The sequence below is a fragment of the Hyla sarda genome, chromosome 3, assembly GCF_029499605.1.
Source record: "Hyla sarda isolate aHylSar1 chromosome 3, aHylSar1.hap1, whole genome shotgun sequence".
NCBI lineage: Eukaryota > Metazoa > Chordata > Amphibia > Anura > Hylidae > Hyla > Hyla sarda.
The window spans coordinates 171,509,139-171,533,749 of NC_079191.1; the positions used below are offsets into that span (position 1 = coordinate 171,509,139).

The window sequence follows — 24,611 nt, forward strand, 5'->3', positions numbered from 1 at the left end:
AGGAATGACTTACTTTTGCTAATACCATACAATTAAGTTAAGCTATATTTACGGAGCATATGTTGCGTGATGTAGTTTTCCAGATGTAGCTCATCATATTCTTTCCACCAACAATACGGAAATGAATCTCAGTTATACAACTGTCACTGTTAAATTGTTCCAAATATATTACTTTATTAAAATACATATGTTGCTATTTTATAAAAGAGGCATAATGAAAAACTTTGTTAAAAAGTAATTACGTAGCAGTGCTTTCTTATAATGTGCCTATTATGGGGAAAGTTAGTTTAGGCTTCAGATCCGGCATTATTTTTCAAAACTATTAAAACTATTGCAGTGCAGTTCAATAATTCAATAACAACGTATAATCTTATTTCCTTTACCGGTTAAACACTTATATGATTATTGGATCATCCATCGACATGCTCATTTCCCATAGCATATGTTATACATTTATCTCCCAATGTAACAGAACAGCAGGAAATGCTAGCAGAATGCTTGTGTGTATAGGGAGAGGTATTAGCAGTAGAAAGAGAGAAGTGCTCATGCTGCTGTATAGAGCACTGGTGAGACCTCACTTGGAGTATTGTGTACAGTACTAGAGACCATGAGGGGAATCCATCAAGCTTTTTAGGTAATTTTTTTTTTTTAACTCTAAAATTGTCACATCAAAAGTCTGTTGCTTCTCCTGCAACTTTTGAGCGACAATAGCCATAGATCAAATCTGAAACTGAACAACAGTTTGCAGTGGTTTAGACTATTTTTTATCCAGTGGTGATCGACTCATGATGTGTGACTTTTCTCTGAAAGTCTCACAAAAGTCGCAGCTCCCGTCCTTCACACACTAACCCACACCAATTTACTTCAGCCCTGAAAGTACTTTAAACGCCTGCGCACACAACCCCCTCCCCTGACCCCCCGTGGGGATCCCTGTTATGTATTAGGCCCTGAGGTCAGACCCCACTAATCATAAGGTGATTTACATGTCTTAGACATAAGGATTGCCATCTGAATTTGGCCACACATATAAGGATAATAGACAATTTAATCTGCTAAAAATGTCCATTAATGATTTCATAATATTGTACATAGAGCATCTTGTTAAGCACAATCAACTTGCAAGATGCTCTACTTTGTTTCAGATAATAACATGTATGTAAAGTGTTAATGGGTTGATATAAGTCAGACATGCAGAATTCCTTTCTTAAAATTTTTAGTTGCCCCAAGCTGATTTTAGGGATAACTTTTTGGGAAATCCAAAATTGTGATATTTATGTTTGTTTTTTCCACTTGCAAGTGCCCCCTACTGGATGACAAGTATAAAAGTCCAGGTCTTAGATAAAACTAATGCTTTATGTTTTTGTAGTCAGAACTGGTGTATTTTTCTCCCTTTTTTGCTTCTTTAACACAATAATAGTAGCCTTTGATCAGACATCATATAAGAATGTATGTGATATTACTATCTAATTGTTGTAGGGTTATACAGTATGTGATGTTATAGGGCTTCATTCATTTATCCCACACAACCTCCTTTTTAAACGTGTTGATGGTCTGGTCAATTCACACTGTATAGGAGTAGTATATACAATACACATGTACATAGCCTTTAAAAGGGTTGTCTAAAAAGTGGCTTCTTCTCACCAGCACTGGCCATATTAAGTGAAAGTTCTATAAAAAGGATCAAAAGAACACCAGGGGGCGCTACAGCATGTTTGCATTTTCTAGACATAAAAGAAGAAAAAAACAACTTCTGTTAGATTCTTTAAAAGTTATGTTTTGTAGGACCTAACAGGATAAATTAATATTTAATCATTAAATGAAGCCCTTAAGCTGTTTTGGGGCCATTAATTATGAATTTTCAAACTATTAAGGTAAAACAAAAGGGAATTACAGATTATTTTCTCAGACTGTCAGATGTTGCTGCTTTTGTACATATGTTAGGCTTTATCATTTTGAGGTAAATTTTACATACATATGTGAGATTCATATTTGTAGCATAAGTTACTTTATGCATTGACTGTTATCTGCTTTCTCTTGCAGGCTGTACTTGGGAAATCCCATGGATCCACCTGATATTTTAGGACTGGACCAAGGAATCCCTAGGCCTACTCAACTTCCTGGGAGGGCAAAGAGTGAGTAGATTTTTTGTTTCTTACCCTAGCTTTATATGTGTATGTGAGTTTATATAGCTTAACTGCTTTATGGCTGCTCACCCTTTTGGAGAGCTTCCTGTGGTGTTAGTGCTGTGGGGTGCCCAGGAGCAGTGGGGTGTCTGTTGCCTGGTGTTGCTGGCATCCCTCTGAAATAGCAAAGGTTAGCACTTTCTTCAATTTGGGCTGTTTAACCCTTTAAATCCCATATTCAGTGAGGACTGAAGGATTCAGGTGGTTTACAGAGGCAGGAGGCTCACTTTGTTCCTCATCGGCAGCCTGCAATGCGATTGTGGCATGCCGATGGTATCCATGGCTGCCAGAGGCCTGAGAACAGCCTCCAGTCTGACTGCTCTGGAAGCCAATCAGGCACTGCCTCAGGCAGAATCTGATCGACTTTCCTGTCAGTGTAACACTGACAAACATAATACACTGCAATACAGATCTGTACTGCAGTATATTTTACCTGCGATCAGAAGATCTGGTCCCCTAGGGGAACATAAAAAAAAAAATTGGAACATAAAATATATAAGGGAAAAAAGTTAAAATATTTTTTTTTTCCATACATATTTGGTGTTGCTGCGTATGTAACAAAACCAAGGAAAAATCATGTTATTTAACCAACAGGTATTAAAGGGGTACTGCAGCCAGAATTAACTTATCTTCTACCCACATGATAGGGGATAAATAGCTGATCACATCCCACTCAGTCATGAGCATGTGTTGTCTATTTCTAGACGACACGTGCTCCTGACTGAGCGGGACAAGGAGATTGCGGGGGCCCCAGCCTGTGGTTAGAGGATAAGTTAATTCTGGCTGCAGAACCCCTTTAACCCCTTATAAATGGTACAGTGGCACGGCAGAGGTATAAAACAAGGTCAGGAGCTGAGCTCATAACATACCCACATAGTCCTGGCTGCTATCAGCAGCCAGGACCCGTGGCTAATGCTGGACATCAGGCTGATGTCTGGCAATTATTCTCAAAGTTGATCACGGCATCTAAAAGTGCAGAAATCTAATATTGGCCGCTCAGCGGAGCTGATGGGGACCAACGCGAGGAAATCATGATTTCCCAATCAGCTGTAAGGAGCGAGGGAAGTCTTTAACCTCCTTCCCTGCCGTCCGATCAGTGCTCCTTTGCTGCAGCCAGCCATTGCAAGCTGTAGCAATCGAGCTCTGAGAACACTGATCAATGCTCTCCTATGGAGCAGCATTAATCAATGTATGCAATCTGAAGATTGCATGTAATAGCCTCCTATAGGCACTAAAAAATGTTGAATAAAGTGTTAAAATTGTTAATAAATATAAATTAACCCCTTCCCTAATAAAAGTTTGAATCCCCCCTTTTCCCATTTTTTAAATAAAATTATGTAAACAAAAATAAGTATAAACATATGTGGTATTGCCACATGCGTAAATGTCCAAACTATTAAAATATAATGTTAATTTAACCACACGGTCAATAGCGTAAATGTAAAAAAAGACTAAGATCAAGAATTGTGTATTTTTGGTCACTTCGTAAACCAGAAGAAAAATGAATACAAAGCGATCAAAAAGTCTCATCAAAACAAAAAAATGGTATCAATAAAAACATGAGACCATGGCACAAAAAATTTGCCCTCATACGTCCTCGTCTACGCAAAAATAAAAATGTTATAGGGGTCAGAATAGGACAATTTTAAACATACTAATTTTCATACAAAAAGTTATAATTTCTACATAGAGGTGTACAAACTTTTTTTGCCAGGGTTAAGGCGTTTATGGCTGTGTGTTGAGTTATTCTGAGGGGACAGCGATATTAAATGGGTAATTCTTTAGGAGAGGTTTTTTTCTAGAACTATGCCCAACACGTGTTATATAAAAAAAAATAAACCTCTACTCACTTTCAGCACTTCCGCAGTGCCTCCAGTGTCCCTCTGCAGTTCTCGGCTGCGGTCCTCTTTCTGAGCTGCAACGTTATGCCTAGGCCCAGTAAGCACCTAGGGCCCGAATCGCTGGTTGCAGCAATCGCTGATCCCACCTCGGCCAGCATAGTTCTAAAAAATAAAAACCACAGAAGCGCAATTCTAAGAAATGAAAAAACGGCCATTAATATGCAACTATTACACTAATTAACATGAGTAACCCATCTTTTTAAAGCAGTTCACCAACATTATAACCCTGCATATTTGGTTTAGGCTAAGTTTCCACTTGTTTTTTTTTTTCTTCTTAAACGCCAAAAAAACGCCAATTCTGCCGCATGACGTTTTATCGGCCAAAAACGCTGCGGCCAGATGTTAGCTGTAAATCAATGAGAAATCGCTAAATTCTTATTCCACTTAGCGTTTTTCACATTGGCATTTTTTTAATCCCTTTGGCGTTTATTCACTCTTTTTTGGCATTTTTCAGCTCCTTGGTTTTCCAAAATCGCAGCATGTTGAGCCACTGGCGATTTTTTTTTTTTTGTCAAAATCATGGCGTTTTTCTCCCATAGAAGTCTATGGGAGTGAAGAAACTCCAAGAAAAACTATATGTGGGTTTTAACTTTGGCATTTTTGCAGGCGGTTTTTATTCTTTTTTGGACTTTAGCGATCCAAAAAAGTGATGGAGATACCTTTTTTAATAAAACTTTGTAGGGTACCAATAAATTTTTTTCTTGATTTTTAAATTTTTATAGGTAGTACTACTACACCCAGCATGGAACACACTGTTCCATGATGGGAATAGTACCTGTACTAATAGACAGATCGCCGGTGCGATCCTCCTGTATAATGTATAGATGCAGCGGCCACTTTTCTCTGGTCCCCTGCACTGCCGTATATATACACCTATTCATATTTCCCGCAGAGATCTGTCATTACCCAGATGGTTCCAACTCTCTGTGGGAAATATGAATATGTGTATATATACGTCAGTGCAAGGGACCATAGAAGAGCGGCCGCTGCATCTATACATTATACAGGAGGATCACAGCGGGTGTCAGGAGTGACATCCACTGCGATCTTTCCTTAACTGCAGGTGCTACTACTCCCAACATGGAGTACACTCTGATCCATGCTGGGAGCTGTAGTACCTGCATTAATAGACAGACCGCAACAGGTGTCAGAAATTGCACTCGCTGCGATCTGTTTATGAATGCAGGTACTACAGCTCCCAGCATGGAGCAGAGTGTGCTCCATGTTGTGAATAGTAATAGTACCTAAAAAATGTAAAAAAATAAAGAAAAAAAGTGAAACACACACACTTTATTAAAAATGTTAATTTTGTTATAAAATGTATAAATTTTGTTAAATAACATATTTTTTCCATCACTACTGCATCCTTGTTTTTTTATTTTGGTACCCAACAAATTTTGGGTACCAAAAAAAAACTCCAAGGTGCAATTTCCACACAGTTCCAGTTTTTTCAGGCGTTTCTTTTCAAACCACAAAACGCAGTACAAAAAAACAAGTAAAAACTTAGCCTAAGTGTGGGTGAATAGGCTGTCAGATTCTTTTAAAGGTTTACCATCCACTCTCTGAATTTTATTTCTTTCCTGGGTCTCGATGTCCAAAATCTTACCCGAAGTTTTTCCTGTTTTCAATAAAGGTTGAGATCCTGCATGGAATTGTCCAGTGCGGTGCATGGCTATTTGTATAACCCTACTCTGAATTTTATCCCACATAATCAATTTGGGGATCATTTGCAGGCCACTGATACAGCCTGCTCTCAGGTCTGAGACTGTAGTTTTCATACATTTCATAGAAACCTTTAAAGGGGTACTCCGCTGCACACATCTTACCCCCTATTCAAAAGATAGGGGATAAGATGTTGGATTGCGGGGGGTCCAGCCGTCACGCCTCCTCCCATAGACTCGAATGGAGGGGGCATGGCGGCCTGCATCGCCAGTCATCGGGCACAGAGCGGAGTTTGCTCCGTGCCCTGAATGACAGGGGTGCCGGCCCAGAGATTGTGGGGATCCCCAGCGGCTGGACCCCTCGCAATCTAACATCTTATCCCCTATCCTATGGATAGGGGATAAGATGTGTGCAGCGGAGTACCCCTTTAACACTTCTTTCTGTGGACTCCAGAACTGGGATTTCTGTGGCAGAAACATCTGCCATGGAAACTCCTCCGTATGCACAGTGGAACTCTGCTGCAGCAAAATGTCTGTGCAGAATTCTAATGCTGAATTCAGTGCAGAAATTCCATTGTGTGAACATAGCCTCCGGCTGGAGTCACACGCAACATTTTATAGAAAAACTGCAACTCTTTTTTTTTTTTTTTTTACCAACACTAGAGGTAGCATAAAAAGTCACACATTTTTGTGCAGTCATTATTTCTGCTAGAATATTAGTGACTTTTTTCAGACAGCTGCGTGAAAAATTGTGAAATTTTTATGCTAGTTTTCCCTTGTCAAGCATTTATTAATTGCCCCCATTGTGTTTAAGAATAGTGTGATAGGTAAAAACTGCCAGCAGTTACCACACTGTATGTGGATTTATACAATTACAATTTAACTGTATAATATGTTACTAGGCAGCCCCATGTGACCACTAAGGGTACTTAACTCCAAGTTGCAATTTGAACATCTGTAACAGAATAATATAGCATTATTCCCTACAAAATATTTTATCCATAAATTAACATACCGTATATACTCGAGTATAAGCCGACCCGAGTATAAGCCGAGACCCCTAATTTCAACCCAAAATCCCAGGAAAAGTTATTGACTCGAGTATAAGCCTAGGGTGGGAAATACATCATCCCCCCCTGTCATCATCCAGACCCGTCATTAACATCCTCATCATCATCACCGCCTGTCATCATCCAGACCCTCATCATCATCACCTGTCATCATCCCCTTGTCATCATCCCACACATCCCCCCTTCATCATCCCCTTGTCATCATCCCACACATCCCCCCTTCATCATCCCCTTGTCATCATCCCACACATCCCCCCTTCATCATCCCCTTGTCATCATCCCACACATCCCCCCTTCATCATCCCCTTGTCATCATCCCACACATCCCCCCTTCATCATCCCCTTGTCATCATCCCACACATCCCCCCTTCATCATCCCCTTGTCATCATCCCCACCCCCCTTCATCATCCTCTTGTCATCATCCCACACCCCCCCTTCATCATCCCACACCCCCCCTTCATCATCCTCTTATCATCCGCCCTCAGTGGTCTTCAACCTGCGGACCTCCAGAGGTTTCAAAACTACAACTCCCAGCAAGCCCGGGCAGCCATCGGCTGTCCGGGCTTGCTGGGAGTTGTAGTTTTGAAACCTCCGGAGGTCCGCAGGTTGAAGACCACTGCGGCCTTCGACATCATCCAGCCCCCTCTCACCCCCCTTTAGTTCTGTACAGTACTCACCTCCGCTCGGCGCTGGTCCGGTGCTGCAGGACTGTCCGGAGAGGAGGTGGTCCGGTGGAATAGTGGTTCCGGGCTGCTATCTTCACCGGGTGCGCCTCTTCTCCGCGCTTCCGGCCCGGAATAGAGGCGTTGCCTTGACAATGACGCAGAAGTACGTTGGTAATGAACGTACCTCTGCGTCGTTGTCAAGGCAACGTGACTATTCTGGGGCCGGGCCCGAAGCGCTTAGAAGAGGCCTCCCCGGTGAAGATAGCAGCCCGGAACCACTATCCCACCGGACCACCTCCTCTCCGGACAGCCCTGCAGGACCGGACCAGCGCCGAGCGGAGGTGAGTACTGTACAGAACTAAAGGGGGGTGAGAGGGGGCTGGATGATGTCGAAGGCCGCAGTGGTCTTCAACCTGCGGACCTCCGGAGGTTTCAAAACTACAACTCCCAGCAAGCCCGGACAGCCGATGGCTGCCCGGGCTTGCTGGGAGTTGTAGTTTTGAAACCTCTGGAGGTCCGCAGGTTGAAGACCACTGCGGGTGGAGAGTTCACTCGAGTATAAACCGAGGGGGGTGTTTTCAGCACGAAAAATCATGCTGAAAAACTCGGCTTATACTCGAGTATATACGGTAAAACAATGTTGCGTGAGCCAAACCTGAGGCTGGGTTCACATTCAACGGTAGTGTGCGAGACGGCCAATCACCATGCAGAAGATTCACATGGGATTTGCATTGAATCAAATTAGCCATTCTGTTCCATAATTAAACCTCTTAAAAAATTCCCATTAAAAAATGTTGCTTCCAAAATGCACACTGTAAAACCGCAGGGAACTGTGGTAAAGTGTGAACCCAGCCATTTAATTATCTGTATGCATTTGATGTCCGGTCTATGGAATCCTTTTGTGTTTTCTGTAGTGGCACCTGGGTACTTATTGTATATTTACTCCCTGACAAACCCTGATGCAAAAACACGGGATATGTGAGTGAGGGCCTAAAATGTAAATACTGTCTCCTGCTTTTATGTGCATTCTTTTTTCATAACTTCTACCTCCTGTTGCTTTCCTATTTAATGATTTACTTTTGGATTTGTTCATCTCTTTAATGTGTATCCTCTGTCATATAACCTCCGGCTTTCAGTAATAAATTGCGTGATTGGTAAATCAATCATTAAATCAATTGCTCTCTCTCTCTCTTTTTTATAATGCTTTCTGGTCTTCTCTCAGGGGAGCCTCCGCCTCGCCCTCCTCAACCTGCTGCTCTAGTTAATAGTAAGTTTCATGCCTCCCTCTTCAGTGCACCTTGCTCCTGCCCACTTTGTACTCTTGTACTCTCTCTCTCTCAAGGTACATGGTGTACGATCTGTGGATTAACTCTGTACTGACGTTGCACTAACATGTGTGCAATGGAATTAGTGATTTGATGTTGTTGACTTTAAAGTGTGCAGCTCAGAGATTAAAACTAAAATGTATCTAACCCTTTACATGATCAGATATATTTTGCTTTTCATTTTAAAAATGTTATATTTAAAGAGGACCCATGACCGGTATAAAAAATAAAATGTCCTGATTACAGTTTTTGTTTCGTTGCTACGGGTATGCAATAAAGAGAACTTCTGGAGAAAAATAACTTATCCCTTATTCACACTATAGGGGATAAGTGAATGAACGCTGGGTGTCCGAACCACTAGGACCCTGACCACTAGGATCCCGACTCTCAGAGAGAGTGCTGTACTTGGTGTGAGCCCTGTTCTAGAGATTGGCAGGTGTCCCAGCAATCAGACTCTTTTCACAGGACAACCCCTTTAACTTATTTAAAAAAGGGGTGTGGATATTAGGCTAAGGGATCATATGAATCATGCTCATGGGTTGAAAATAAGAGACTAATGGGGTGTGAATCAGGCTCAGTGAGATGTAAATATAAGGCAGAGGGGCGTAGATCAGGTTCACAACCTCCTAAGCCTAGAAACCACACCCCTTTTTTATTCTGATCATAGGTTCTCATAAATAAAAATAATTCTTTGTAACAGAATCCAAATCCCAGCCATGTATCAGATGCAACATGTAATACTAAAATATGGGCAAAACCAGTACCTCTCTGTCCCCAACTGTTTTTTTTAAATAACCTATTGTAATTGATGCTTGTTTGTTAGACATGGAATAGCAATTGTAGCTACATGTTAAGTGTTTCACATACACATCTTTTAGTTGCATTTGTTTTCTATCTAGTGCCTTGGCTGTTCTGTGCTAAAACATTGCGGTGGGGTATTTATTGGGAGATAATAAAATTAGAATGTTTACACATGTGGAGTGGGATTTTTAATGATTTTAGGCCAGTTTTCTTTCTGCAAAAGGTTGCTTGTTTTGTACACAAATATTAGACTTTTTCAGTTTTGTGCCACTCATGTCCCTTTTCTTTCCAAAAGTAGGCAGGTCCTAGTATATAAGGGAATTTGGCTAGAAATTAGCAAAAATTATAGCAGAAAGCTATACCAGCTGATAGCACCAAGGTATGCCAGTTTTACTAAGAGTATGGTGTGAACTTGCGTCAAGGATAGGTAGGTACTCATGGCTCTGAACAGCCCGGACCAAGGATAAAAGCCAACACAAGTTTTATGCAACGCATTTCGCAGCATGGATGAAGCAGCCTGCTGTTCTGCGAAACGCGTTGCATCTTGGAAAAATAAAACTTGTGTTGGCTTTTATCCTTGGTCCAGTCTGTTCAGTGCTGTAAGTACCCACCTATCCTTGAAGAAAGTTTACATCATATTCCATATTTGTTGGGTGGACACCCGACAAATTTGGAATATTTGTCTGGTTAACACCGGGTCTCAAAAACATGTGACATGTTTAATCGATTGACCCTGGTGCTTTTAGTAAAGAAGCTGAGGGGCTTACTACAGATTTCTTAGAAGTAGTTAACTTTATTGGCATTTAATTGAAAGGTACAACTTGGTGTAAAGACTCCCAGAAATGATTGATTGCTCTTTCTTTAATTGTATTTTCCACTCTGTACCTTTTTAAAATCTATACCAATCAAATGAATTGATTCTAGGGGTGCTTTTCGGTAAAAAATGCTGTACTTTTTTGCTGAAAAAATTCTGCATATAGATGATTGCTAGGAGTCAATAGGAAAATACTGCTTTTTTGTCTATCATGCTTTTTCTCCCTTTATTGGCAGTCTTTTTTTGGCTCCTGTGCCTTTTAACCTAGATTGCATTTTTCCCATTCTATAGAGGTTTATGGAAGGAATAATGCCACATAGAAAAAACATGTTTGTATCCTTTTTTTGTATTCTTTCCTTACATTCTACATTAGAAATCCTAGAATCATGTGATCAAAGAAATGAGAAAAGGCAGATCTGACCTTTTCACTAAATAGACTTTTATATAAAGAAGAGGTCAGATCGGCAGGCCGCCGGGAGTTGTGTGCAATGCCATCTGCTCTCTCAACTTATACATCACAATCACAGCAGTCTCAGGATTGAAACTCGGTGGGATCAACAACTTATGTATAGATTTGAGTCCAGCTCTCTTCCACAAGCACCGTGCGCACACGGACTGGCGTGGGCAGCGCCAAATGGATATGCAAAAGAAAGTGGAATGTCCAGCGCAGTGTAGGTCCAAGGAATTCACTTTATTAGTTAAAACCCAGGATACATGGATTCAGCAAGCACAAGTGACGCGTTTCGGCTCAAGGATGAAACTAAGGCTCATCCTTGAGCCGAAACTCGTCACTTGTGCTTGCTGCATCCATGTATCCTGGGTTTTAACTAATTAAGTGAATTCCTTGGACCTACACTGTGCTGGACATTCCACTTTCTTTTGCACGATCAACAACATATGATATATTTGAGCAACACGTCAAAAGTTCTTTTAAAGGGGTACTCCAGTGGAAAACTTTTTTTTTTAATCAACTGGTGCAGAAAGTTAAACAGATTTGTAAATTACTTCTATTAAAAAAAAATCTTAATCCTTCTAGTACTTATTAGCTGCTGAATACTACATAGGAAATTATTTCCTTTTTGTAACACAGAGCTCTCTGCTGACATCATGATCACAGTGCTCTCTGCTGACATCTCTGTCCATTTTAAGAACTGTCCAGAGTAGGAGAAAATCCCCATAGCAAACATATGCTGCTCTGGACAGTTCCTAAAATAGACAGAGATGTCAGCAGGGAGCACTGTGCTCATGATGTCAGCAGAGAGCACTGTGTTCCAAAAAGAAAAGAATTTCCAATGTAGTATTCAGCAGCTAATAAGTACTGGAAGGATTAAGATTTTTTTTTTTATAGAAGCAATTTACAAATCTGTTTAACTTTCTGGCACCAGTTGATTTAAAAATAAAATTTCCACCGGAGTACCCCTTTAAATTACAGTAGTGATTCAAGTGTATATGCACGCACACTGTAAGAAATTATGTGCAACCCCTGTTTAAAGAAAAAAAAAAAAGCAAAATGTAGATGTAAATGTAAAAAGAAAAATGTAGATGTTTATGTCCTCTACCTGTTGCCGCTCCACTGTCCCGTTCTTCCGTCCTCCGTGCCGCATCATGTTGTCCTATGGAGGAGCATGTGACATATACGTCACTCCGCCTCCTCCCCTGCGCCCGGCGTAACGCTACGGAGCAAACGGAGTGACGTATATGTCACATGCTCCTCCATAGGACAACATGATGCGGCTCGGAGGACGGAAGAACGGGACAGTGGAGCGGCAGCACCCGACAGAGGAGGTAGCTGCCTGCAAGGAGGGGGCTTCTACTAATGTCTACCGGGGGACCCTGCTGCTGTTTAAATGGGGGGGCCTGCTGCTGTCTAAATGGGGCCCCCGGCTGCTGTCTAAAGGAGGGCCCCTGCTTCTGTCTAAAGGGGGGGCCCTGCTGCTGTCTAAAGGGGGGGCCCTGCTGCTGTCTAAAGGGGGGCCCCTGCTGCTGTCTAAGGGGGGCCCCTGCTGCTGTCTAAAGGGGGGGCCCCTGCTGGTGTCTAAAGGGGGAGGACTCTGCTGCTGTTTAAATGGGGCCCCCTGTCTAAAGGCGGGCTGTGGTCTACAGGGGGGGTTGCTACATATGTCTACAGGGGGGCTGCTGTCTACAAGAGGGGCTGCTACTAATGTCTGCAAGTGGATACTACCTAATATTAAAGGCAATCTTACTGCAGAGTCACCTGCACTAACTTGAATTTATAGGTAGATAGTGCAGGTGACCCGGTTTCTGCTGCTGCTCACCATGTGGTCATCGGTCTCACCGCCAATGCAAATTCCCTGTTCTGTCCAATGGAGAAGAGAGAAATCTTGGCTCATACTACAGCAGCCACCTCCATTGTACACAACAAGGACCCACATATCATACGATAAACAGCACCAGAGACCGCGTCACCCTGCTGTCAGATTCCCTTTAAAATATAAGTACTCGTACTTGGTATTGGCGAGTACTAGAATTAAAGTATCGGTACTCGTACTTGGTCTTAAAAAAATGGTATCGGGACATCCCTAGTTTATGTGGTCAGCTCCCATTTATGTAAATATTAATAAAGTGAATTTCAGCCAAAATAGTTATTACCTATCTAGTGGATAGATCAGTGGAGATCCTGCAAATAGCTGTCTTTGTTGCTTTTATATAGTTGGAATAGAGAGTTAGCTTGCATGCTCGACTGCCTTTCCACTCAAACACCATCTTGCCACAGTATTGCGACAAAAGGAAATGGGGCATCAGGTCCCTAGTCCTGGTGATTGGTGAAGGGCCCAATGGATAAGTGATTAATGTTTTTGGGCTCAAACACCCTATTTCCACTGCAATTAGAATGGAAATGTTTAGGATGAAAATGTTTGATAAATTTAGCATATCTGATGTGGTATATAGACAAAATAAATGTTTATGTGTACCTAAAGTCCTGGAATTTAACTTCTGATTCATTTATTTAACATCTTAGAACCAATTTATAATCCTGTCAACGGTGAGGACGACCCTCTTTCATCTGGAATCAAAAAGCTCTCCCTCAAGAAGACCACAACCAAAGGACTTAAATTGGTTAAACCTTCTGCGAGGGTTGCAGGTACCAAAGTGACTGACCGTCATCTTCTTGGAATTAAAAGTTGCAGCTTTTCTTCAGGAGATGTGGCCTTGATAGACTTTGGAGAAGATACTAGTCCATTAAGCCCAGGCTTTATTTCTCCTTTAGCTGAAAAGACTGCTCCTTCTTTAGCTAAATTGGCTATGGATGCCTTCTCATTGCTTGATAAAACTCCTCCCCAGAGTCCCTCACGCTCACTTCCTCGCCCTCTTCATCCAACACCTGTGGTAGATTGGGATACAAAACCTCTTCCAGCTCCTCCAGCTTATGATGAGGTGGCACAAGATGAAGATGATTTTGAAGTATACACTATAAATAGTCCGGATGTTCTGTCAAACAGAGAAAAAGTAACAATAAACCTGCTTCAGAGTTCTAGAGACAAAGGAGAAACCAACTATGGTTATTTACAGGAAAATGATAAAGGACAAGCTAGGATCAAAATAGAAGACAATTTGTTTCTGCCTCCGAAGGATATAAAACAGCCCTCCATTTCTCAAACATCTGAACTTTTTGAGGAGCTGCAGCAAGAATGCATGAAGAAGCTCAATGTTCCTCCTTCCTCCTCACTTGCATCAACTCCTAGCCCTAGCTCATCTGTTGCAAATATTAATGTGACTCTATCAGAGGACAAACCACAAATACCACCCCGGATTCCCATCCCACCCAGACCAATTAGACGCAATGAGCATGACCGCTGGTCTGGAGAGCTGTCTCCAGCTTTTGGGGCAGAGGATGTGGGGCGTGCTCCTTTACTGCCACCCCGAGACCCATTGTCTCAGCCCACTTCTAGGACTCCTAGCCCTATGGCTTTTCATGTGGGCTCACCACAACAGAGATCCAACCTCTGTTCTCCCATGTGCATTGGGCTTTCTACTTCTCCAGGAAAACCTATGCCAACCACGCAGAGCTTTGCTTCAGATCCTAAGTATGCTACCCCAAAGGTAATACAAGCACAGGGTTCCAAAGGTCCTTGCATCTTGCCTATTGTAAAAGATGGTAAGAAGGTTAGCAATACTCATTACTACCTTCTACCAGAAAGACCATCATACTTGGACAAATATGAGAAATTTTTCAAGGAAGCCCGGAGTCCAGAAGAATCTACAGTGAGCAAAAGCATTACGACAGCTACTGTTAGGCCAATGATGCAGCAAACAGATGTTAAAGCAAACTTTTCATCTAACAACAGCAACTGTTCATCCAAGAGTACTGTGAAGACCTCATGTAGTTTGCAAAAAATTGTTTACGATGGCCCAGATAATTTCAGGCCCTCCGAAAAAATCAGACTGGTGAGTTTTCCTTTAATACCTGGTATTTTATTTATAAGTAAATGGTATTAGAACAATTAACTGTGTAAATGAATGCTAAGATACTAAACTGGCACTGTTGTGTTAATACCAAACCTCTAGTATTCTATCATTTAATATTTTGTAAATGAATGTGGTTATCAGAAAGCTCCCTTTACAAGACTAGACAGCCCTTTGCAAAGGCCAAGTATTGTGAGCGAAGGCCACACAAACAATCATTGGATCCTTTATGCAGCCATTCACTTACATTATTGCCAGCAGCTCATCCTTTGCTACTTACAAGGAACCCTTTATAGGGTCACATTATCTATTGCAAAGTAGCATTTGCTCATTCATTGGCTGAGCACTGGGACTTTTACACTATATTCAACCCATGTGGCCAGTAATCACCTTGTGTAAAAGGGTCATAATCCCTAGAGGAAAATAGTCACTGTTTGGAGAACTTCATGCTGAAAGGCAATATGTATACGATATTTGGTAAAAAACAAACAAACCTGAAGATTTATCAAAACCCATGTAAAGGAAGAGTAGTGCAGTTGCCCAAAGCAACCAAATTGATTGTTTCTTTCATGTTTTAAAGGCCTTAAAATTTTTTTTTTAATAAGCAATATGATTGGTTGCTATGGGCAACTGCTCCACTCCACCAGTACACAGGTTTTTATAAATCTCCCCAAAAAAGGGGGCAATAGGACTTGATGTGATGTGTTTAAAAATAGGACTTGACGTGATGTGTTTAAAAATGGGCACTTCTTGTGTTTCACCTGCATTTATTGTGGATTTTGCCTTCCCATTGAAGTCAGTGAGGGAAGTCTGGGATAAAACTCCTTGCAAAATATCTGCAGCAAATACACTGTGTGACCCTGCCCTTTATTGCATTATTGCACCTATATATCTAAAACAATCTGATTTCTGAAGGCTGACAGCAGACTTGCTGTAAGTCTGCTCTGGATTGGAGTAATTTGGGGCAAAATGTTGTGCCCATTTGAAATTATTGTAATTCATAGGTTTGTCTTCAGCTTCTAAAGTAGCATATCCTTTAGGTGGATTTTAAAAGTGGCCTCAATTGTGTTGTGCTTCAAAAAGTTACTTATTTTTCAAATAGAGCTAGCTGTGCAAAACTATGTGCCAAAGTTATACCAAAAAATTACCTTGATAAATTCCTCCTTTTATGTCTAAAGCTTTGATGCAGAACTGTGAATGTGCATCCATGGTTACAAAGTACCAAAAAAATTGAGTAAGGCTTGCTAGTCAGGCCGAAACGCGTCACTATGTACTTTGCCTGATGTACCATGTGTTTATATAATAAAGAAGCAATGTTCAGAAGAAGCTACTGTGCTGGACATCTTGTCACTGTACAAAAAACTGTAATGTTATGTTACTTGATAGGATGGTTTCACATCATGTTTTTTTATAATCTTAAAACGTCCTTTATATATATATATATATATATATATATATATATATATATTGGGGGAAATTTACAATTACATCAGCACAGGATTCAAAATAACTGTCAATTGCAAAAGGAAAGGTATCTTGTGTCCTGTTTAAAGACTTGCAGCGGTAAACACACTGCTATCTCGTAATGAAATCCACCCGTGCAAATAAGCGCTTAGGGTCCATTAACACAGCGAATTTCCTTTAGATTTTCCACAGCGTATTTTCTGCAAAACATCCACAGGTGATTTTGCTACCATTGATAGCAATGGGTCTGTGGAAAATCCATAATAGTGGCAGATTTGTGAATTTTCTGCAGTCAATAGTAGTAAACTATGTAGCAGATTTTCTGCAGCAAAGATCTGCATTAAGGAGATCTAAGGTGCTGTATTTTGCTGGGTATTTGCTACTGTGTATTTTCCTACCCTTTGAACTCAATATACACAGCTGATTTTGCTACCCATTGACTTCAATGGGTAGGAAAACATGCAGCATTATACGGCCCGTGTGACTTTACCCTTAATGTGTAAATTAACCCTTAGGATACGGTCACACTTGCAGAATTTGCAACCTATTAAAGTCAAAGAATTTTAGTAGAATTTAAAAAAAACCTCCTACCATATCCCTGCCAGATCTGTGCCATACCCCATTATTTTTTGCTGTATATGGTTTTTGAACAGGATTGAAAACCATGGTCTGCTCTACTTTTCAGTTCAGTTAAAAAACTGCATATGGTCAGAAAAGGAGCTGACCATAGTCACTAGCTGACTTCAGTCGGCTCATTAAAATGAATGTGTATGGCACTCAGTTTGAATAGGTATTAACTCTGTCTGCTTAGCTAAAAACAAAGTCAGTCTAGTGATTGGGATGGACCTGTTCATCTCAATCATAAAAGCTCGAAGTTCACTATAAAAGCTTGTCAGTTTTAAATATTTATACACAGGGTTCTCTCAATACTGGTATCAGTATCGTGACCAGTACTGAACATTTGCTCGGGTACTTGTACTCTTGCAAATGTCCCCAATAACTTATCCGATACCTGCCTGCAGGATCCCCGCAGGTACCACGGAAGTGTGCTAGGCCTGCCCCACCCTCCGTGTGGATTAGAAAGTGGCTGTCGAGCCGTCCTCTCTTTAATCTGCTCGCTAGCCATAGGACACTTGTCCCGGATCCCCCAGTCAGTGAGCACTCCTGATGTAGGCCTGCGTCAGGAGCGGCGCTTGACCTCTGCCCTGGTGCAGGTGAAGTAAAGTGTGTACTGCTAAAGTAAATAAACCGTACTTACTTGCCCTGATCTTCAACCGCTGCCATTACAATGGTGCCTGGACCCTGGTATTCTCCACCTCTTTCTCTTTCCTATGAAATTCTGTTAAAACTGTTCGCTTAGCTTATCACTGCCTTAGTCAGTGACTGAGCAGTCAGTCAACTAGTGAGACAAATTTCATATTAAACAGAATAGAGCATCCTGTAATGTATGAGAGAACATGCAGGTTGCTTAAAAAAAGCTAATTTTTTTTTTTTTACACCAAAATAATACAATGCAGTAAGAAAATGCATTCACGTAGCCTTTAATCTTTTTTAATTTCAGAAACAGTAGCGTGCACAGCTTAATCCCAATTCATATGTAAAAACATTCTCTAACAATATATCCTAACAATTTGTAGGGAATGCACCAAAGTGCATGAGTTTGCTTTATCAGTTCTATTTTGATCAGTTATATTGTGAAACCCATCATGTTCTTCTGAGGTTGGTGAACGATGGTTTGGAAAATTGATGAATATTGAGACAACCTTTTTACATCAGTTGCACAGCTACAACTGACATATGTAAACATAACTTTACTCGGGACATTCTTAAGGCTGAAACGAATATAACTAGTCTTTCTGGAATTTCTCTGAGTTGAGCTGCTGTATTTACCATGAAAATGTCACTGGAAGTTTTTTCTGTTGATGTAACTACAGAATTTTTTTCTTGTCCAGGTTCAGGACATGGTTCATGGAGTGACCACAGAAGAATGCCAGACAGCTCTACAGAACCATGGCTGGAATGTTCAGAAAGCTATCCAGTACCTAAAGGTATTTGCTAAAACTTGACGTAGTAACAAACTGTATCTTAATACATATTGGCCATTTCTCCCTAGGAAGAAACCACACGTGTACCACTTTTCTCTTGTGCAGACACTGAAGCTGAGGCCTCTCTCAGTGGATTTCATCCTCATTCTGTACACTCATACACTGCCTATGTGATCCTCCCCTTTTTGTGTGCACACTATCCTATCTATTCTCTGATTTAGTACAGCCTTGTGATCTGCCCTCCCAGAAAACTTGGATGCATTACCCTGAATCCACACAGCTGTGTGAAATGTCCTCCTTCTCTCTGCTGATGTCTTTAAAAAAATATTTTCCATTGACTTTAATGGGAGACAGTGAACTACGCAAAAATTTAAGATACCCTGTGGTCCCGCTTTGAAGCTACACTGACCACATTTGGAGAAAATCTCAGCGCAGCTTATATGCACATGCCTTTATGCAAAATCTTATTTTGTAGATCTGAGCTGTTGTAAATGCTTTCTAGATTGGTAAAACAAACGTTTGTTGACAAAAAGGCAGAAACATGAACTTACAATACAATATAAACAACAATTAACACAAACCGATATAGACACGCTATTCTTTACAACCAAGATATTACCATAACCATCAAAAATTACAATAGGTTAAAGCAAACAATATCTTGAAACTGCTGTTGATTCAACATTATAGTTACCAAACCATGACCTCCTCACACACCAACTACATCGATGTGGTCTAAAATGGCAGACGATCCTCAACCCCAAGTGCAGTTGTGCACTTACGCTGAGGTGGAGGTCCTGCATTTATGGACCACAACTCCACCCCAGAGACCTCCACCCCAGCGTAAGTGCACAACTGCACTTGGGGTTGAGGATCGTCTGCCATTTTAGACCACATCGATGTAGTTGTTCAATGTTTAAATTTCAGGCATCCACACGTTTATCAGGTGTAGAATGCCATTGTGATACTTGTGACCATCTGCAGGCATCCTCCATTGTATGCATATTATGCTGGGGATCGTCCATAGCAATGGACCACAAGTGCAGGACCTCCACCCCAGCGTAAGTGCACAACTGCACCAGGGGTTGAGTATCTCTTGCCATTTCAGATCACGTTAATGTAAGCTTTTTAACTCCTCACACACCATTTCTATCTACAGCAGAACTACAGTGAACTTCCCTTGGACCATCCTCCACTCTTTCTGCAAGATCCTTCTTCCAGATATCCCATGAAACTTTCCCATTATGTCATGCTTAGTTTTTTACATGTTATCCCTGTCTCCCCTACCTAGGAGATATTCAGTCTCAGCTTCATAATAAAATAATATTTTGATCATCACCTTGGGTTTTCCTCATACCAATATGCACAAAAGGAATCACCATGCCATATCCTTGCTTAGCATGTTATTTATCATCTTCATTTACAATAGGGAAGAGACATAGGAGGGAATTAATAAATTGCAGATCTAACACAGACAACCAGAAGTTGCCATTGAGGGGGTGGAGCTGCCCTGCATGCCAAATTTACCATCATTTATTCTAATTATCCAGAGTATCACATTCCAGAAAACTGCTGCAGCACAAGCAAAGCCTTGGAGATGAAACTGGGAGGTTCAAATGATAAGAGATTTATCTTAGATTGATGGCAGAAGGTTGATCCAGGATAGGATGGTAGACAGAGATGAGGGAGGAGATGTAGGGAGATGCAGCACTGTGGAGAGCTTTGTATGTGAGAGTGATATAAGTGATGTATACTGTATACTGCATGGACAACCAGTGAAATGACCTAAACAAGGTAGGGACATCTGTGTAGAAGCTGAACAGAAACATGAGTGTGGCTACTGCATTCACAATGGATTGGAAAGAGTGAGTTTGGGAACAGAGGACCGACTAGTAAAGAGTTACACTAATCAAGATAAGAATGAATGAAAACAACAATAAGTTTTGGCAGCCATACAAAAGGGCAGAGTAAAGTATAGAAAGTTGAAGGACAGTTCTTAGTCTAACATGACTCTGAGGCGGCAAGTGTGCTGCTTGATTTATGTTAGTAGTGGAAACTGATGCTACTTATCTCTCAAAAATTGTGAAACTCCCCCTCCCATAGACATAAATGGAGGTGGAGTAGCGTGACTTCACTAGGGGGCGTGGCTGTGACATCACGTCCCCGTCTCGGAGGCAGTGCCCGTCACAGAATGCTGGGGGCTGCACAAAGATCATGGGGGTCCCCAGTGGTGGGACCCCTGCGATCATACATCTTATCCCCTATCCTTTGTATAGGGTATAAAATGTATAAAGCCGGAATACCTCTTTAAGGGACAAGGGCTTACATGTATGCCCTGGTCCCATTACCAGGGTTTGAAGTGCCCTCACGAGCTGAGCATGCTTCAAACCCCATGGGTCCCGACTGCTATCAGCAGCCAGGACCCAGGGTTAATGCCGAGCCCTGCTGATCGGGCATGAATGGGGGGGCGTGGTGTGACTTCACTGTCCCCGAGGCAGCGCCCGACACAGAATGCGGGGGGCTGTACTGTGATTGCGGGGGTCCCCAGCGGCGGGACACCTGCGATCATGCATCTTATCCCCTATCCTTTGGATAGGGGGTTAAGATGTATAAAGCCGAAATACCACTTTAAGTACCGGGACGCAAGGGTGTACCTGTACGTCTTTGGTCCCCAACAAGTTAAAGTTTATGGACACCTTTGCATATTACTTGTCTTAATATAAAAATACTACCGTTTGCCTGATAAATCCATCTGGCAGACTTTCTGCTGTCTGCTAGTGCTCGAGATAGCAGAAGGAAGGGGTAAAAGGGGGTTAGCATACTTGCTGATAGTATAGACAGAAAGGAGATAATCCTTGGAAAACAGGTCATTTGGGTTGTAGATACAGAGGAGAGCACAAAAAGTTTAATAAGGGCCCTGATGCTTACTTGCCATTGAGCCTCTGTATACACTGAAATGCCTTATATAACAGATAAGGAGAAATACACCAGTGCTGAATCTGAGGAAGTGCTTTTATCCACTTCAACCTGGTGTTAGAAGGTGGAATCCTGTTTACCGCCTATATGTTGGTACTGTAAATCAACAATAAAAACACTGCGCAAAAAAGTATTTAGTCACCAATTGTGCAAGTTCTCTCACTTAAAAAGATTCGAGAGGCCTTTAATTTTCATCATAGGTACACCTCAACTATGAGAGACATGAGAAAAAAAATCCATAAAATCACATTGTCTGATTTTTAAAGAATTTATTTTCAAATTATGGTGGAAAATTAGCATTGGGTCAATAACGAAAGTTCATCTCAATACGTTTTCTGTAAGTCTTCACAAGGTTCTCCAGACACTGTTGCTGGTATTTTGGCCCATTCCTCTATGCAGCTCTCCTCTACAGCTGTGATGTTTTGAGGCTGTCGCTGGGCAACACGGACTTTCAACTCCCTCCAAAGGTTTTCTATGGGGTTGAGATCTGGAGACTGGCTAGGCCACTCCAGGACCTCGAAATGCTTCTTACGAAGCCACTCCTTCATTGCCCGGGCAGTGTGTTTGGGATCACTGTCATGCTGAACGACTCAGCAACGTTTCATCTTCAATGCCCTTGCTGATGGAAAGAGGTTTTCACTCAAAATCTCACTATACATGGCCCCATTCATTCTTTCCTTTACACAGATCAGTCGTCCTGGTCCCTTTGCTGAAAAACAGCCCCAAAGCATGATGTTTCCACCCCCCATGCTTCACAGTAGGTATGGTGTTCTATGGATGCAACTCAGCATTCTTTCTCCTCCAAACACGACGAGTTGAGTTTTTACCAAAAAGTTCTACTTTGGTTTCATCAGACCATATGACATTCTCCCAATCCTCTTCTGGATCATCCAAATGCTCTCTAGAAAACTTCAGATGGGCCCGGACATGTACTGGCTTAAGCAGGGGACACATCTGGCACTGCATGATTTAAGTCCCTAGCGACATAGTGTGTTACTGATGGTAGCATTTGTTATTATGGTCCCAGCTCTCTGCAGGTCATTCACTAGGTTTACCCCCCCCCCGTGTGGTTCTGGGATTTTTGCTCACCGTTCTTGTGATCATTTTGACACCACGGGTGAGATCTTGCGTGGAGCCCCAGATAAAGGTAAATTATCAGTGGTCTTGTATGTGTTCCATTTTCTACTAATTACTCCCACAGTTGATATCTTCAAACCAACCTGATTGCCTATTGCAGATTCAGTCTTCCCAGCCTGGTGCAGGTCTACAATTTTGTTTCTGGTGTCCTTCGACAGCTCTTTGGTCTTGGCCATAGTGGAGTTTGGAGTGTGACTGAGATTGTGGACAGGTGTCTTTTATACTGATAACAAGTTTAAACAGATGCCATTAATACAGGTAATGAGTGGAGGACAGAGGTGACTCTTAAAGAAGAAGTTACAGGTCTGTGAGAGCCAGAAATCTTGCTTGTTTGTAGGTGACCAAATACTTATTTTGCACCATAATTTGCAAATAAATTCTTTAAAAATCAGACAGTGTGATTTTATGACTTTTTTTTCTCATTATGCCTCTATACCTATGATGAAAATTACAGGCCTCTCATCTTTTTAAGTGGGAGAACTTGCACAATTGGTGGCTGACTAAATACTTTTTTGCCCCACTGTACATGTGGTGATTTCCTTTTCTGGACTATTTATATTATGTTAATTCTGGTGCACAGTCATTTCTTGTAGTCAAACTTTCATTGTGTCATTTTACAATGTAGGTTGAACAGCTTTTCTGTCTCGGACTGAAGACCCGAGTGGAGTGTCACAAAGTGTTGGAGACATTTGACTGGAATCTGGAAACTGCTAGCTCTCACCTCCTGGAGTCATACAACAGTTCACAGCAAAAGTAAGAGAATTATAGTTTATTTCAACTTGATTCTGAGCACTATTCCTGTCGAAATAAATATACCACATTATGGTGTGAAATGTGTTCTATTTACCAAACTAAAGCTTTTGTTACTCCAGCCCCCCTCTTTGATTTTATGCAGTATCATAAAATCCCAATGGTTTAGCAATGCACTGTCTGCTGGTTAGAAGAAATCACATGTCTGCATAAAATCAGCAACTGGTCACATGTAAGGTCATTTTCACATGGCAGATTTTTACACAGATTTCGGCCCAAAAATGCACAAAAATTTCCACTCCTATATTGTGTTGCGTTATCCACACTATAGTTTAAATGACTGACATAGATTTGTAAATCTGTGTATTAAAAAAAAATAAGTGACATGTCACTTAACCCCTTAAGGACCCAGCCCAAATATACCTTAAAGGAGATGTCCGTTGCTCACTTTTCTTATTTTATCCGTTCCGGGCTGGAAAATAAAAGAAAAAATTTTTCTCTTACCTGCCTAGGCTCCCCCGGTGCTTCAGTACAGGTGTTCGGTCCCCGGGCTGTATTCTTCTTACTTCCTGTTAGCCCGGCACGTCACACGGAGCTTCAACCTGTCACCAGCGATGTCCCGCCTCGGCCAGTGATAGGCTGAAGCTCCGTGTGACGTTCCGGGCTAACAGGAAGTAAGAAGAATACAGCCCGGGGACCGAACGCCTGTACCGGAGCACCGGGGGAGCGTAGGCAGGCAAGAGAAAGCGTATTTTCATTTTTTTTTTTGCAGCCCGGAACGGATACAACAAGAAAAGTGAGCACCGGACATGTCCTTTAAGGACCCGGCCATTTTTTGAACATCTGACCACTGTCACTTCAAGCATTAATAACTCTGGGATGCTTTTACCTTTCATTCTGATTCTGAGATTGTTTTTTCATGACATATTCTACTTTATGCTAGTGGTAAAATTTTGTCGATACTTGTATCATTTCTTGGTGAAAAATTCCAAAATTTGATGTTTTTACTTTGAAGCTCTCTGCTTATAAGGAAAATGGATATTCCAAATGAATTATATATTAATTCACATACACAATATGTCTACTTTATGTTTGCATCATAAAGTTGACATGTTTTTACTTTTGGAAAACATCAGAGGGCTTCAAAGTTCAGCAGCAATTTTCCAATTTTTCACAAAATTTTCATAATCGGAATTTTTCAGGGACCAGTTCAGTTTTTAAGTGGATTTGAAGGGCCTTCATATTAGAAATACCCCACAAATGACCCACTTATAAAAACTGCACCCCTCAAAGTATCCAAAATGACATTCAGTAAGTGTGTTAACCCTTTAGGTGTTTCACAGAAATAGCAGCGTGGTAATAGGAGAAAAAGCCCCCCAAAAGTTGTAACCCA

At 41.4% G+C, this 24,611-nt stretch overlaps 1 protein-coding gene across 7 annotated transcripts in view; it reads left to right on the top strand.

The window, feature by feature from the left end:
* The window catches only part of TNK2 (tyrosine kinase non receptor 2), a 305,681-nt gene that overhangs the window by 275,817 nt on the left and 5,253 nt on the right, over positions 1-24,611 (top strand). For 6 of the 7 annotated variants that reach the window (XM_056565498.1, XM_056565497.1, XM_056565499.1 and 3 more), the window contains 5 exons: positions 2,041-2,132; positions 8,704-8,748; positions 13,402-14,828; positions 18,263-18,358; positions 23,094-23,221. In XM_056565498.1, coding sequence (XP_056421473.1) covers positions 2,041-2,132; positions 8,704-8,748; positions 13,402-14,828; positions 18,263-18,358; positions 23,094-23,221 — 1,788 coding nt within the window. The remainder of the gene's footprint in view (positions 1-2,040; positions 2,133-8,703; positions 8,749-13,401; positions 14,829-18,262; positions 18,359-23,093; positions 23,222-24,611) is intronic. The other variant, XM_056565495.1, reaches the window with a different exon arrangement.